Source organism: Macrobrachium nipponense, chromosome 34, assembly GCF_015104395.2.
Source record: "Macrobrachium nipponense isolate FS-2020 chromosome 34, ASM1510439v2, whole genome shotgun sequence".
NCBI classification, from domain to species: domain Eukaryota; kingdom Metazoa; phylum Arthropoda; class Malacostraca; order Decapoda; family Palaemonidae; genus Macrobrachium; species Macrobrachium nipponense.
The window spans coordinates 10,367,122-10,384,564 of record NC_061095.1 but is presented as its reverse complement, the minus strand read 5'-3'; the positions used below and the strand labels follow the sequence as shown (position 1 = coordinate 10,384,564).

Sequence of the window (17,443 nt, the reverse complement as noted above, 5' to 3'; positions counted from 1 at the left end):
AGCACTAACTTTCCTCAAGCTGAATTCATCCACATTATGATTAAACAAACTGCTTAGGATAAGGCAGATAAACCATGAAAAAATTTACGGGTCCTTGGGAAGTAATGTGGCACATCATCGATCTTCACCGATACAGTGACTGTTTCTTTTATTTTTCGTAAATTATACCAGAGTAGATTTTACTTAGGTGTATTTTTAGACTACCACTTTAATATTAGAGTAGTATTTTCATTACTCTTACTACAGTGCTTGCTTCCCTTGCTTTATTGATAATAATTTACTTGCTTGATTTTGTGAGTAAACGCCATGACCTAGTACGACTTTGGTATGCAGATTAAAATAAGGTTTACAACTCGTGTAAAGGTAGCTTAAATAAAATTATTTTTTAATTAATCTGTAAAACATAACCTTTTTTAAATGAGATATACTGTGTAAATAGTAAATAATGTATTCAATTTAAAAAAGAACCCATAGATTTACCAGTGTGAGTATAAATAAAACTTAATTGCGCATTCCTTACTACAGCTTTCAATATGATTCTGTTGCAGGGGATTGGAGTTTTATCACTTATGGCATCACAAGTAAGACGACCTTTTCATATCAGACAACCATATTACTGTAGTTTCTTTTCTGTCAAGACTAATATTGTGCACATGACAAAATTTACAAGCACACTGTCACAATCATATTTGCTTACCAACAGCTACTCTGTTTGTAGTTTCATTACAGATCCTCTCTGATACTGTTGTACACATAAGATTTGCCTGAAATCAAATCAAACCCTTCAGAACGCAACCACTAACTCTTGTTAGTGTAGATTATTTTCACTAGATTAGGTCCTGTGCTGGCTGTAGTAAGGACCTTTCTACTGGACAACCTCTCTCAGTTCTTGTTCTTCTGGGCTATTTTTAGCAAGGACTGAATTACAGTTCTTACATTGTTGCTGTTACGGCAAAGTTTGTTTGAGCACTTCACACAACTAACCATCAAGTGACAGTAAATATTTGCACCCTCTGCAAAAGTGAAATTCAAATATTTTCTCACGTATTGTTGTTGCTTCCCTCTGCTAACCTTGTTAAATTTTTTAATGATTAACAGAAATTTAATATTTAAAGGTAGAAAGAAAGAAGTCAAGATCTCCATTGCCAATTTTTCATCTGCTGCTGTTAAAGTACCTACTAGTCCAGACACTGAACTGTAAGATTTATTGAAAGATATTGCAAGTTGAAGTTTATACCCTCTTGTAAAAATCGGTTAACTAAAGACGTTTTAACATGAAGTAGGGCAAAACAGTTTAACAAAGAAACAGATACTAACTTGGGCAAAGGGCAATTACAATTAAGAAATTAATATTTCTAATATAGTAGCTGCTTAACAAGTCCTTTTTATTCTCACGGAAGTTGCTAAGTATTTTGTCTGCTGTGATCGATTTTTAAAATTTCTGAATAGTTTTGAAAGGTAAGTATCCCAATCGTTGCTTGTTATCTTCATAGTTACTGCATAGTATTCATTTCCATCTCGTGTAGTGCGGAGTACCGTATTTCATTCTTTGATGCAGGTTGGGTATTGCATCTGAAATGGTATGATTTGAGGTCATTTTGTACAAAGGTAAGAAATTGTGCAAGGTTGTTGAATGTCCAGGTTGCCATAGTGGTTTCGAGATATATCATTCCTTCATGGCTCAACTAATGAAGGTCTGTTTGAACTTAAAGAACGAGGAAAATCTTGAATTTGATTTTGGAAAGAATGTAAGTGTTTTATATTTTCCGACTCTCCTAGTAATCCTACTGGGAGGGGTCGGTTGTAGATTTTAGTTCCTTGTGTTATTTTATTTTGAATATCCATTTATCATGAACTTGTAAAAATGCTCATTGTCAGCATTTACGACCTGGGCATGTTTGCAGTGCAAAAAAAAAAAAAAAAAAAAAAAAAAGTGCCCGCAATATTACCAAACTTACCAGGACCGATTTCATTACTCATAATACATATTTTTGTATCCAAAGGGATTCATGTTAGGTAAGCCATGCAGTAATCCCTCAATTATCTGCATTCACCTCATCTGTCACTTGACGCTATCTGCGGGACCCCAGCACTGCTTTATATACAGGGTGTAACACAAGTCAATGCAAATATTTTGGGAATGACAGAAAAAGTCATTTTGAGCAGAAAATGTTCTATTAACATGTGCATTTTAAGGTCTCGTTTGTCGGTGAGGGGAATGTTAAAATAACCGTTATCATTAGCGCTGCTTTCACGCAATGGAGGTTGGTCTTGGATGTTGGGGGTGGGGGCGGGGGGCGGGCGGTGAATGAGGCAAGTGAATTCTAGCGCGCTCTGTCCCGCCACCTTGTCACGAAATTGTTGAACCAGGAATCCTGACTAGGTCTACGCCTATGACTACTTCTTGTGAATACGTTAGAGAGAGAGAGAGAGAGAGAGAGAGAGAGAGAGAGAGAGAGAGAGAGAGAGAGAGAGAGAGATTTTTAAAAATACATACTGTAATTACATAGTAAAAATGATTTAGAAAACTGTACAGTAAAATTATCAAAAGGAATTGTAATTGACAGAGGGAGAATAATAGTGATAAGTGTAGGGTAATAGTAATATCAAGTAGGAGAGGGGTATTACAATATGAACTGAGGTAAATTATCAACTCTTAATAGTATACGAACTTCTGTATTTATGAAGACAGCCAAGGTTGACATATGATCTGACAATAGAGGACCTGGTCTTACGATCTGGTAGTGTCTTGAGTCCCTTGTTGAAACCAACCCTTACCTGACTGACAGTCACTAATGTGGCAACTTCTAAATGGGTAGGTGGTGGAAGTGAAAGCAGGGATAGTGATGGGTACAAGATGGGGGAAAATAGGGCATATAATTGCCCCTCCAACATCATGCCCGCATTTATAACCCAAAGGCCTATAAATACGTGTTATATATGACGACCATCTGAAAATAGAATATAATTGTTATATAAGACGACCATCAGAAAATAGAACATAATTTTTTTTACAAAATTAAAATTGCCCAAATACAGACCTCTAAAATCAAGATAGAAAAAGTATACAAAATCACAGTTTTTTCCTTAGGAAAAGCAAAAGAATCACTTCGACAATGGATTCTACTTGCGGCTCAGTGTGAGGCTGATAAGATTCAAATGTTACTATATTGAACTATATTGTTTTTGTATAACAGATCTGTCCCTGATACGGCCTGTGTATGCACCCAAAGATTTCTTGGAGGTTCTTTGCAATTTGAGGAACCAGAACTACGACGAAACAGTGTAAGCACCATGAAACGATTCTTGATATTTGTGCATTCCTTACTAGAATATATCACAACCATTTCATGAAGAATTTGTCAATACAAAGATAAGTTCCTGTTAAATCGTCGCTTAACTAATGTAATAACAAAAAGGAACAAACTGAAGACTTAATTTTCTAATGCAATATCAGAGAAAAGAATCCCTTTGTAGACACGAGAGTTAAATACGTAATATTTTTGAGCAACTCATTACTGAAAATAATAGAAAACTCAGAACTGAATGCTTTAAATTCTAGATAACACTTTTATAAACCATAATTGTTCCTAAGTAATAATTATATTTTCATTTTACAGGGAGGAGAACCTATGGGGTAGCATCCAACTTCCGCTGAGGGTAAAGGATATTAAAGCTCTGGTGAGTCTGCAAAAAAATTGACCAAGTGTAGTACGCTCATAAACCTGAAATTGGGCTCCATTTTTAGAAGTAGGGCCGGGCGGCATGCAGTTTTCTTATTATGAAAAATGGTTACTACTCATTGCAACAAGTTACATTGCTCTGTTTCCATGGGTAATTGTACAAATGTGGTTTCCAAAAGATGAAAGGACCTTCAAGAGCCAGTCAATCACCCTTTTGGGGATTAAATCCTAATCTTCTTCCCGTTTCGCTTGTTATCACTAGGTTGGATAGGGACGTTTGAGTCGGCTTCCTATTGGCCCTTGTATTTGGTAATGTCTTCAGTCACATATTATCCTGTGAGGAATTCGGAGTTTCTGTGTTTCAGTATGTTCAAGTTATGCTCTGCTTTATCCCCCTTGCTTTTTTTTCTGGCTTCTTTAGGATTTGGTCTGTTTAATCAAACAAATTGCTTTAGTCATTTATACACGCCATTGTTTTCCCATTCCTTCAAAAATTACATTTGCCACTTCTACCCAATTAGTTTTTAAAGATAGTTCAGCCAGACCCTTGAGCCCTCAGGTGGCTTGTTCAAAGCCCTTAAAGTATCCCTATTTTGCAATAAGATTAATCAGATTTCATATAATAAATTACCAATGTTTAAAAATGCCATGATTTGGTAGATTGAAAATGTTGAAGATTCTGACAAAATTACGTTTAGGGATTATTGCCCAATACTTGTCATTCGCCATCGATTGAAATTTGAGCAATCGCGCAAAATAATTTGTAGGTCATAGGTTTATCAATTCATTTTTTCCTACTATCATAGTGGTTTTTAGACGTCTTCTCACTAGTTATGCCTTGAAAGCTTATGGGGTTTCTCGACAATAATATTGCTTCTCATAGAATAAGGTGCCATGTTACTGTTCTGATGCATCTGAAACACTTGATATGTTAACGCATAATGTAGGGAACTTTGTCTGTAGTGTTGAGTATCTATACAGGATATTAGGTAAATCTGATCTCTCAAACAAATATCGTATAGTTTAGTAATAAAAGCTGAATAATGCATTAAATTATCTGAAAGAGCATTTATTACTCAAGTTGTGTTCTGAGGAGGCGCTTCTTCACTTCTCTGGATGTTTGCAAGTTATTATTATATATGCTATCTGTATAAATACCATAACTATACTCTGTTTTTTTCCATCTGTCCATCCGCCTGTGGTGTTTTTGTATGGTAACACTGCGTCCCGGGCTTTAGATAGTTACATTCAGCTTACATTCAACGATTATAACAATATCCTATTTCGAATATTAACGGTGTAATTCGCATACATACACTTTCAGTTGCAAATGTACACCCAGATATCCTTTTATTTACCTAAAACTTTAACTATCTAAAGCCCGGGACGCAGTGTTACCATACAAAAACACCACAGGCGGATGGACAGATAAAAAAAAAAAAAAAAAAACAGAGTATAATCTCATTCCAGCATGCTATGAGACACTGCCCAATTGCATTCCTTTGATTAAATCTTTATCTTATTGTTATCATCGATAAGTTAACCAAAATTTAGTGGTCTGGTTAAATTACTTCATAAAAATACAGATAATAGGAAGATTAAGTATTAAAGAAATTAGATTTAAGGAGGCAAACTTTACAGCGTCAACAAAAGGTTGAAGTAAACCAGCATATCCAACTTTATTAGGACCCTTACGAATTTGAATATAATCTAAAACTTTACGCTCCAACAAAGTGAAAAAAGCAACAGAAACCACCAAAATAATTAAAATAAGATAAGTCACTAACTTAATCAAAATCATCATAGAAAGAATACTTGAATTCTCCCTATTAAAAGTACGCTAGTGAGACATAACACTAACTATCAGGAGAGGCTTAAAGGATAGATACGTAGGTACTGTAATGCTGTAATATTTTTTTCCTCAGGTTGAGTTATATGGAGAATTAGCTTGCTGCTGTAAGCACACAGGGCTAGACGAGGCAGTTCCTGGAGAACACAAACCCAACCTCACGTTAGCCGAAGAAAGGATCATCATTGGACAGAAGGGTTAGTACAGTAGTGCAAGGTAAATGGTTTATGATGGATGTAGGTCCTTCTACTGTATAATAGCATCTGCTTACGTTCCGGCTAAAGATGTAAAATGTTTAAGTGTAACTTAGGATTGTAGCTTCATGGAGAGCGTGTTAAAACATGAAAACAACCCATAATCTGCAAAGTTAGGTAAACTGAACCATATATGTCACAAGCGATACAATTTTTTATAGTAACTTGTGTTAGACTGATATCCACTTTTATCACATCGTCCTCTTCGAGTACAGTTGTGGAGAGAAACCATGGACCCTTGAGTAAAGAATTTTGCAAAACCGGTTGTCCTCCAGGTCTGCGTGCAGTCTTATGGCACCAAGTGTTGGGACTGGAGATCACGGAAAAGGTAAGAGCCACTATTTAGTTAACTAAAACTAATAAATCAATGGAAATATGTTATTATTATTAATAGGGCTTAGTTTTTCCAGACCTCTGAGTCTTAAGTAGACTCTTCTCGGGCTGAATGGAAATATGAATATGTCATTTCTCCTACTTACCCAAGTTTCCCATATTCGTCTGATGATTCCATGTGTTTCCTTCATATGCAACTTTTGAAGAGGCACTCATTATTTTGCTATTGATATTTACGCTAGCATGTAATCTTCGTAGAAGATTATCTTGGTGACTGGCCTTTACAAACAATGGTACCTGTAGACTTGGCTATTTTGATTTTACCTCATACTTGTCAGTAATTATTTTATATTTATCCCAGACATGGCAAGAGAGCTGAAGTATTCTGAAATATTTGCGTAAAAGGATGTGTGCTGCATTTATATTCAGTATTAAGAATAAATTATACACTTCACAGACAACTTCAGGATGGGTAAAATGATCGAATTTCATTGAAATTAAAATTACTTCCAATATGCTATATGACTTCTCCATTACCAAAAATGGCTTTGTTTGTTTCTCAGCAAAAGCAAGGGGAAGCAGATTTCTTAATTATTGTATAGATCTCGTGCATTATGCATGACCTCATTTTGATAGTGACTCTCAGTAAACCAAACTGAACTGACACCGAGCATTTATTTCTTCAGCATTACAAATATTTCGATGAACTGATGAAGGCAGTACTGCAGCATGATCTACTGGTCGACAAACTTATCATGAAAGTAAGTGAGAATCACTCCTCAAGTAAAGCTAATGTAAAACAAGTGAGAGAGTAAATAAATCTCATACAAAGTGAGAACCACTCTTGAAGTAAACGCATTGAAATAGCTTGTTATTAATTTTTAGTTGATGATTATTTATTTACTATTATCATTGACTGTATTTCTATTCAGTTTTATTCCTGGTTTCTTTGATTATCTTTTTTCAATCGTAACACTTCCTTTTTAAGGAGGTTTGTTATTCAAGTATTGCCATAAGATTGAGTTCACATTATGAACATTGATAATGAAAGTAAAATTTCAGACCGCATATAAACTTCCGTTGCTTTCTAACAGGACATACAACTGACTGCCTCCAACGATGACCAATACTTTGTCTTTGAAGACATACTCTTCCAGGTAATGTATATAAAATTTTGTAGTGGAGTAAAAGCTAAGAGAGGGGAGAGCTACTCTCGTGCTGGCCTTAAGCCATGGAAAAAGAGTATGGTACAGATTCGTGCCTTGTGAAAACACCAAGGTTTACTGAAACTACTATGAGATTCAGGGCCTCTGTAACACGGTTTTTTGGACTTTGCTCCTTATCAAAGCATCGGATGTAGCTGAAAGTTGACATATGTATATTTTACAACCACACACAAATTTTGTCAGCATTATCAATAACCTAAAACCGATAGTTTTAATTTTTATAGCGTAAAAATGATCTAGCCGACGCCATGGCCAATGATTACGACCCAAGAGTCGAAAAACATTCATTACGTAAGCAAGGTAAACATCGTTTTACGAAATGTTGCCCCGCCAATCCGCCAGACAGAAACTTCATTCACCTTGTTCCATCGGCTCTGAAACCCATAGCAGTCAAGAATGGCTAAAAGGATTTGGAATTTTCCCCATGGTTGCAAAACTGCATTTGTCTTACGACTTGTAACTTTATACAGTCAAGAAAAAGCCCGTGGCCATACTTACTATAGCCTGAATAGGTAATTATTCAGTTTATAGTTTAAATCCAATGTTTATGGTCTGATTTGTATTTAGCGTAACGTGATTATAATACTTGTAATGTCATTCAGGATTTTGAACATTTCCATTAACTATTCACTATGCCACCAAGAGAGAGAGAAAGAGAGAGATTGTATGTAATCAGCCTTTATATAACTATTTTTGTTAAAATAAGATTTTTATCCAAAGTAAATACAAGCTTATATGTGCTAAAATCTCCAGCAGACCAACAGATCATCCGATATTTTTTTCTTCTTCTTTAGGCCGTACGACGTGTTGGATATAAAGACTCTATGAATGGCAGAACGATACATAGATGTGGGTGGGGTGCTAGGGTAGCAATACTACTGTAGTAATAGCAGTAATATACATGAATTAAACGTTTAGGCCAACTGCTGGGATCCTTGAGGATCATTTAGCATTTCTTACAACTGCTCGAGAAAGGAGTTTTTTTTGCCAGAAGTTAAATTTTCTGATCCAACAATGCCCATGATAGCCTTCAGTGTTATCCTGAATTATAACGAGGCCAAAGTGGGTGGAGCCTCATGAAGTCATCTTTCTGACGATAATTATTGGTGAAGGTTTAAAGCCAAAATACGGCACCGGCTATTTTTTTCAGTAAATAGGTAGATAGCCAATAAATAAAAATTGCTTGACATTGGATATAGCAGTTATCAAATCAAGCTTGTCTACTATGTTTTTGAAAATTACCAACTATTCCCTATATCTTGTCAATCTGATTGTGACCTATAAAGTAGACTGTAATTTCTTAGGAAACCTGTTTTGGGAGTTAGACTAATAATCGAAGTGTTTTTGTATTTATTAACATATTTGGTTGGTTTGTTCATTATGACAATTATCAGTGGAGAGGTTTCAGAGTTCATAAAGGTGTACTGCTTTGCTTGTATTTAAATTTTTATGTCATTATTGCCAGAGGTCTAGCCTTCGTTACGGATAGCCAATCATCCATCGAGAAAGAGGGAAGAAATGCTGTCATAAGTTACGTAACGAGTGCTTTCGAAACCTTTTCTCTGAGTAAGTTGGCCCGTCTTCAAAAAAAGTCACTTTTACATTATAAGTACCAAGTTTATTCAACCTACGTAATGCCGAATACAGTCAAAATTTATGTGTAGATATAATGTGTATTCTGAATAAGCGTTATATTTATGAAATGCAGAGATAAAAAGTTATTGCGAAAAAACCGTGTTAGAGGCCCTGAATCTCATAGTAAGTATTTGAACTGTTAACTACTAAACGTTTCTTCGTGTTGGATCATAGGCGCAATTTGATGAAAGAAAGACAGATACTAATACCAGTTTATATTCCATTTCAAGGCGGAATTACGTTTCATATTTGGAACCATTTCTTTATAAAATCATCTTGTGGTTCTGATAGAGGGAATATTTTCAGTATTTGTTGAATATGGAAAAGAAAACAGAGGCAGAACTGAATAATGCAAGAGTGGAAGGGGTTAGTGTAAGTTTGAGACAGTTCATTGCTGGAAGATGCTGTTGAGAATGTTGAGATTACAAGTTAAATGTTATGGTATGGTAGTGAAAATGTGATTGAATGATCCACCAGTCTGTAAGGTATGTCTGGATGAAGGAAAGATTCAAAAGAAATAGCTCTTCCCTTCACATAAGGATATAAAGGTAATAAAGGAGATTGTAGGAATTAAAGGGGAAGACGTATGATAGGATTTTTGTTGAGGAAGCAAACCCAATGACAGAGGGATTGATAATAAAAGAACTTAGGGTTTAGACAGAGAAGAGGATGTGAGTATCAAGTGATTGTTATAATTCACTAATGTGTGATATTTAAAGTAAAGGGTAAAAAGCTGTGAGTGGAATAAGCTGACCTAGAGAAAGCATATGACAGAATTGACAGAGGCCAAATGGAACAAGTGGTAAATTTTTGTGGTGGAAGTTAAGAGAAGAGAATGTTAGTGTTTGTAAACTGATGGAAGGATGAGTTAATGTCCAAACACCTGGGACGGATAAAAAGAGATGTCTGCTTCGGCAGAAGCAAAGAACGTAGGATCAGTAGTCAGGCAGATACTAGTTTGGAACAGCTAGAATTGAGCCAATTTAATGGAGGAAATAGAGAGACTTTGGTAAAAGGAGTAAATATATTTATCTTTAGTGACAATTAGATGAGAGACGAGGCGAATCACAGAATAAGTGAAGCAATGGGTGTAACAGGACTTCTGCTAAAAATTAAGAGGAGGCATGAATTGTTTTTGGAAGGAAAGTTGGAATGTATGGTTTATTTGGGTGACATGAAAATATAAAAGGTAGGAAATGTGGAGATATGGAGATAAAGTTAAAAGTTTAGTCAATGGTGGACGATAGGTTGGAGAGGAAGGCATGATAGTATTAGAAACAGGAGCCTCATCAAAAATGAAGCGAGAAAGTGCGCCAAAGATAGAGGTTAATAGTTTTTGTTTCATATGATATTCAGTGCCCTGCTGATGATCCATCTTGTCGCACTGTATAAGGGACTGGTAATGTTGTGGTAGTTTCCTGCAGTGGGGTTCATTCATATTTCAGCATTTACGTTATGAATGTGGCAGTTAGTCGTTGCTTTTCATTTTATTGTGGGCCACATCCTGTCAGTGGAAAAGGCTTAATTTTGAAATTATATGTATATATATATAATATATATATATATATAATATATACTATATATATATATATAATATATATATTTAGTACACATAAATACAGTTCCCCCCATATTTTCGGGGGACACGTACAAGACCCGTCCCACCCTCCCCCGCGAATAGATAGAATCCGCGAATAGTTGAAACCTAGAAAAACTCTTAAAACTGCCTAGTTTGTTATTTAAAACTCGAGAAAAACCCACTAAAAATATTTATACCTGGTTTTTGCAATAGTTGCAATAGTTTTATCACAAAACGTGCATTTTATGATGAATCTGGTAAAAAAACAATAGAAATTTTGGGATATTTCTCATAGAAAAATACAGCGAATACGTGAGTCCATGAATGCCGAGAACGTGGTCCACTATATGTATATATATTATTATTATTACATGGAAAGCTTGAATACAGAAGTTAATATTTATTTTTATGCTAATTATAAATGACCTGCTTGTTCTACAGCATACGATGGTCTTGACCTTTCATTCTTCAGGTATTGTTGTGCTTCTTTAGGGATACTGAAGTGTTGAGTCACTTTGGACACAGCAGTGCTTCACCGCCACTCTCAGTTGCCCGAGGCCAAACTCCATCTCCAGAAACCATGGTGGCCTATCCTCCCAGTGGAGTCATTCCATTTCATGGTTTCACAATGTATGGTAAGGACGTTAAACGATCATCACACAATTAAAATCTTACGTTTATACACTGGGGCCCTGCTCTGGTTTTGGGAATAATGTAACAGTTTCTCAACATCAACAGGATCAAAAGTCTAATGTTAACGGCTGCCTGTGGTGTTAGGTCTCCCAGACAACCGTATTAGTCAAATGATATTTTATGTGTAAACAAGATGTTGAAGTTCCTTATTTATTTTTTTTATATTGAACTTTACTGTTTAGTGGCTAAAAAAGTTTGGCATAGCTGAAGAACAGGACTATACTCTGTTTTTTTCTATCTGTCCATCCGCCTGTGGTGGTCGTGCATGGTAACACTGAGTCCGGGCTTTAAATAGTTACACTATGTGTAAGTTTTAGGTAAATAAATGGATATCTGGGTGTACATTTGCAACTGAGAAGTGTTTTAATAATTTACTGTATGCGAATTACACTGTTAATATATGAAATAGGATATTATTTAAAGGCCGGGATGCAGTGTTACCATGTACAAACACCACAGGCGGATGGACAGATGGAAAAAAACAGAGTATAGTCAAGGCAAGGTATATCAGAAGAATCTTTGGTAATAGGATGACCAGCTAACAATTTCTGGTTTTGAAGTCAGCCCTCCATGGTTAATCACGGTGAAAGTCCAGTAATTCTGCCTATTTGAAAGAATGTAGGGAAGTATCACAGGGTAGCTGACTTATAGATACAGTTCAGGGAAGCTGACCATTGTTTTGAGGGAAAATTGGGGTTAGGACGAAGACTTCAAATATAGATAGTGGCTGGAAATCCAAGGAGATAATCGGTGAAAATCTTCAGGTAAAAGTCTAGAGGTAACGATGAAATTTATGCTGGTGTCCTTTGGGAATTTATTGAATGTCATTATGCTGAGCTTTGGTAGACGAATAAACGATTTCGGTAATTTTTGTTGAGGTGGCTGTAAATTCTGTTAATATGTTGATGAACAAGGTTTTTATTTTAGCGGAGAAATCAGTTTACAAGGTTTTGCAGGACTTTGATATCTAATTGTTTTATTTCAGCGGCGGTAGAAAAGAAAATAGGATAAGGAAGGGGAAAGTTGATTTGCAAAAGGAAATTATAAATCTAGTGCTTAACTTATCTTAAAGCCTCTGGGATATCATGAAAAAGAAAAGAATAGCTCTAGCTGTGGGTCTAAATTGCTTTTTATATTTATATTTTATTGAAAAATTATTAAATCCTGTGATAACCATGTACAAAATTATTCCAGCGGCACCCCTTAGTTGTCTGTATGAAGACCCAGTACACCTATACTTCACATTCAGAGAGTTGTATTGCCGATACTGGTACCGCCTTCACATTGTCACAAGTCATCCTCAAGTGAGTGTTTTGTGTTTTGCAGAAGCATTGAGCTTTACTTTTCTCGTTGTGGAGCTATCCAGCGTCAAAGTATTTGTGTACAATACTGCCAAGATGTATTACTTGTCATTATTATCGTGATTATGAACAATTTGTGAATATGATAAATATTGCTGTGAGATATTTTTGTTGGATCCTTTTCTTTTATAAGAAAATGCCAGTACAATTTCGGTAATAATTTTCAGTGATATGAAAATACTATATAGCTTCACTTCAGTCGTGCGTTTGATGTTTAGGCCAGTCCCTTACAATGCTCCTGATTGGCTGTTGTGATTGGCTCATCAACATCCAATCAGGAGCGTCGTAAGGGACTGGCCTAGACGACGAATGCACGGTTGTTGTGAATCTTCTATAGTACATTTCATGCACATTTTCTATACGTACTAGTTTTTCTGTCCGTAAAAGTATCAGTACATTTCAAGTCCCATTTTATTAACCTATTCACGCTTCCTGACCCTTCCTTCCCCAGGGTGCTGCTGGTCTAGCTCTTCAATTCGAGCTGCTGCTACAGAGTTCTGAAACTCGGCTGTGGCAACATTGTGCAGCAATGAGCATACAGTTGTAAGTAGCAGTTGGTATAAAATTGTGAATAGCAATGGGGCTAAGTTGTATGTAGTATAGACAGTTCCTGCAAATACATTTCTTTAGATTAAGACGTTGATAGGATAAACACTGCTTTAATAAAATACTTGAACGCTGACAAGAAACATTGTTGGAGGTCTACCCTTCCTAAAACGTTAATAAGACTTTTAACAGAACACTGTAGCTATGCTCACGCGCAAAGCCAAATCACAATGTATATACCAACATGTAATATTACTTGGTGTTGATGAAAATTATGTGGAACTACGAATTATGTCTTCATATGGTAGTGATAGTGAAATATTTTATATACCAGTACCTACTACGAACACTAGAGTAAATAACAAAGAATTTGAAGCCCTTCGTTATACAAGAAATTGGTGAATCTGAAGCAAATTAAGGAAAGTTTTTATTTGAATATGATTTTTGATATCATAAATAAGTTCATTCATCAGTCCAAAGATCTGGTTGCATACACTAAAGGTGTTTCTTGATATAGTATAGAATTATAGGTTGTCTAAAGAATTACAGTAACCAGTATTTGTATGTTGGCATAACTGTGTGATGAATGTGTAAGATATTAATATGTCCCAAGTTCTTTGAGTAGTGATATCAAGAACGATAAACGATAATAATCACCACTGTTTGAAGATAAAAAGTTAAGGATATCAAATGCATATGTACTATAAATCGTTTACTGCTTACAGCATACTGTATCATTATGTAGGATTGTTCTTTCTACTGAGAGAATGACAGACAGATGTCTTCTCTTAAACATTTACGTCTACAGTCGAAGGGGTGGCACGAATGCCAGTTTCTAGACCAACTTAGTGCTCCCCCAACCCTTTCACGGGTATAAGTTCCAGAACCCACCGCAGAAAAATACCCTGTAACCCTTGAACTGAAATGCTTACAACTGCCTATTTTAACAGTTCATTGCCTAATTTAATACAATAGACAAAAGCAAATTAGTGATAATTTTAGAGAAATTTACGGTCCATAGAAAAATTTGCTAGTTAATGAAAATTCCGTGTAGAATTGAAAGATATGTTCCACAAAAATCCGCGGTAAAGTGAAGCACAAATAAGTGGGGGTCCACTACTGCAGCTCACTCTTGGGTCTCACTATGAATCATTGCTGCTTGCATTAGGTCATAAAGATTTGGTCGCGAGTTCGATTCTCGGGCATTCCATTGAGGTGTGAGAGATGTGTATTTCTGGTGATAGAAGTTCACTCTCGACGAGGTTCTGAAGTACCGTAAAGCCGTTGGTCCCGTTGCTGAATAACCGCTGGTTCCATGCAACGTAAAAACACCATACAAACAAACATTAAGATTTGGTGCAAGATTCACTAAAATTGGGAGTTTTAGTGGGTAGGGAGAGTAACCTTGCAATTAACCCTCCTCTTTGCTCCCAGCCAGGAACTGGCGCAAGTTCAACTTAGTCACGAATGAATGTTTCTTACAGGCTTCCAATTGTATTTAAATGGATGGTAAGAGGATTCAGTGGTTACTTAATTCCTGACCAGCTATTCCATTTATGGGACGTCATTCTGGCATGGGAATCGGTGGAAGTGCTGCCCGTTCTTGCCCTTGCAATTGTAAGCTTCAGGAGAGACAATTTGATGGATGTTACTTCCCAGCAAGCAGCAGAGGTTTGTTCAGCATGTTTTTATGTTATTAGTTCGGATTAGTGATACGTGAACTTCATTTAAGAGATCAAGTACATGTTACATAGCAACGGCTTTGCCCAAGAGACTACCATGAAATCTACATTGAATTTTACAGTAGTTTCTACTTGAAGTATCACAAAAATGCTTAATAGTGACCTTACCTTCCGATAATTACGATAAACAGGAAAACCAGGATCTGGGACATTCATATTATTCAAAGTTCTCGAAGAATTGTGTATCATATCCCACTTAAAGTTGATAAAATATAGCCGTACAGAAGACATTAACTTCACTGTAAACTAGAATAATTTTCCTGTTCTAACCATCAACTCCTCTTCCCTTTACAGTCAGTCCTGGCCGATATAACTTCAATCAGGGTTATCCCTCTACTCAAGCTGGCTCTTGCATCTGATAAAGGGCGAGACAGAGAAACGTAAATCTTCATTTGATTCATTTTCTTCTGTGCAGTATAAAGGTGTCTGCCTAATTGTAATCATGCTGGAGGTGCGTATCCCATTCCAAGAGCTCACCTTTATTCAAGGCCTCTGAAAGGAGTTTATAAGAAGTACAAAAAATTCAAGGACAGGATCAGTGGTCCATCAGGAGATGCTTGCAAATAATTTGCATACAAATGAATAAAAGCGATGGTTGGAATGAATCAGAAATGAGACAAGTAAAGGTTATTTTGAAGTAAACAATGAAGAAAAGTAAAATAGAAGGTAGCAAGGACGTCGTTAAAGAGGTGAGATATATGAAACGTTTTGTGGTAACTGAGCAAAGGGAATTGCACTGGAAGTAATTAATAACAGAGAGAAAGATTAACGGGGAAATTTAGTCTTAGAACAAAAGATCAAGTCTGAAGAGAATGATAGAATGATTATTTAGAACGGCTGTTAAATGAAGGGGATAGAGGAGAGGCAGATGTGAATGAAGCAGGGATGTAAGAACGAATGTCAGTTGTTTGAGATTGGATGTTAGAGTGAGCAGTGAATGTTAGAGACGCAAGGAGAGCCATAAAAGTTTGGAGAACCAGAAGGCACCAGAAAAGGAGGGAATTATAAGTGGAGAAAGCTGATAGAGGCGAATGTAAGGTTGCATGGCAATGCTTTGTATCTTAAGGAGTTGAATAAATGGCGCAGCTTTTGACAGGAAAGATGATGTGTGGATTAAATGTTTGCTGTAAAACGGTCCTCAGAAATGATCAAGATTGAAAGGAAAATCGATATGTGCCATGCATGGAAGTAGAAATGCATATGATGTAAGAATGTTCTGTTTGGCCATTGAATATAAGAGAAATATGTAGAAACTGCAGGAGTGAATTGTTCTTTTAGTATATGGAAATTAAAAGGACTGAAATCGTGATAAATATAGACAGTTAGGAAGTTAACCCGTGTGAGAAGTTGGATCAAGCTGCTTTAATGAAATTTTGGCCACATCAAGAGAAGAAATGACAGCAGGGAGGGTGGGAGAGGGAAACCCTACAGATGTTAAAATGGGGGTGCCATAATATTCAGGAAATACAAGATTGAATGCAAGAGTAGAGTAGTGCAGTGTATGTAGGTTAGAAATTGGGTGAAGGGAGGGGGGATGGAGTCGATGCATTCTTAATGAACTTCCTGTTCTGGTATTTAAAGGCGATGTAGAAGTTCTATAAACAAGGTATTCACTCCTGATTGAGTAGTTACAGGATGTATGTGGTAGTACTTGTTTTCTTGTATTTTCTGGATCCATCTCTCTCTAAAGGAAATTATTGATTTTTGGTTAAGTATATCATATATATATACGTATATATATTATATATATATATATATATATATATATATATATATATATATATATATATATATATATATATATATATATGACTGGCAAAAATGTTCTGTTACAACAGAATTCCATCTAATAAAAGGAACCCATAAAAACACCAAAATATAGAGAGAAAAGTACTATATTTCAGAGACTGCTGCCTCTCTCTTTCATGGTAGTAATGAATGAGAAAAGTTTACAGAAAAGGTGGTATTTATACCAAGAGATCCATCCACAGGTAAGCCAATTTAGGTCACCCCCGCTGATAATCTTCCTTTAATCTTCTTAAGCGTTGGTTGAATGAAAACCTTGTCGATCACATCTGAAACCCATACTCCTTTTGAGATGTTCATTACCTGTCTCTCTTTTATGAAGGCCGATTCCATCATTTGACTCTTGTACCGGCAGTTGCTGCTAAAAATTATACATGACAAATTCCAGTTTATTCAATGGTTATGTTCATTTATATGGTTGAAAATAGCTGAGTTCTGTTGTCCATACCTAACTGACCATTTGTGCTGTATTAATCTCTGGGGAAGTGATTTTCCTGTAAATCCGATGTAAGATTGGTCACAGTCCTGGCATGGGATTTGATAAACCCCAGTGTTTTAGGGGGATGTCTTTTGTTGGACGTTAATCAGGGATTTGGCTAAGGTGTTTGGGTAAGTAAATGCAAAAGGGTTAGATTTTCCGAGTGTCTGAGTCACCTTCTTAATCATGTCCAGGTGTGCAATTTTTATTTTATTGTTGGGTGTATCGGTAGAAAATTACGTTTGCTTTGTGAATTGC

At 36.1% G+C, this 17,443-nt stretch overlaps 1 protein-coding gene across 1 annotated transcript in view; it reads left to right on the top strand.

Annotated features, from left to right (window-relative positions):
- The window catches only part of LOC135207898 (TBC1 domain family member 19-like), a 56,712-nt gene extending 40,428 nt beyond the window's left edge, over positions 1-16,284 (top strand). Inside the window, exons 5-15 of the mRNA XM_064239816.1 lie at positions 3,198-3,285; positions 3,621-3,681; positions 5,609-5,729; positions 6,002-6,114; positions 6,806-6,880; positions 7,214-7,276; positions 11,032-11,194; positions 12,447-12,556; positions 13,065-13,156; positions 14,644-14,830; positions 15,196-16,284. Of these exons, the coding sequence (XP_064095886.1) occupies positions 3,198-3,285; positions 3,621-3,681; positions 5,609-5,729; positions 6,002-6,114; positions 6,806-6,880; positions 7,214-7,276; positions 11,032-11,194; positions 12,447-12,556; positions 13,065-13,156; positions 14,644-14,830; positions 15,196-15,285 (1,163 nt within the window). The 3' untranslated portion in view covers positions 15,286-16,284. The remainder of the gene's footprint in view (positions 1-3,197; positions 3,286-3,620; positions 3,682-5,608; positions 5,730-6,001; positions 6,115-6,805; positions 6,881-7,213; positions 7,277-11,031; positions 11,195-12,446; positions 12,557-13,064; positions 13,157-14,643; positions 14,831-15,195) is intronic.
- The last annotated feature ends 1,159 nt before the right edge of the window (positions 16,285-17,443 follow it).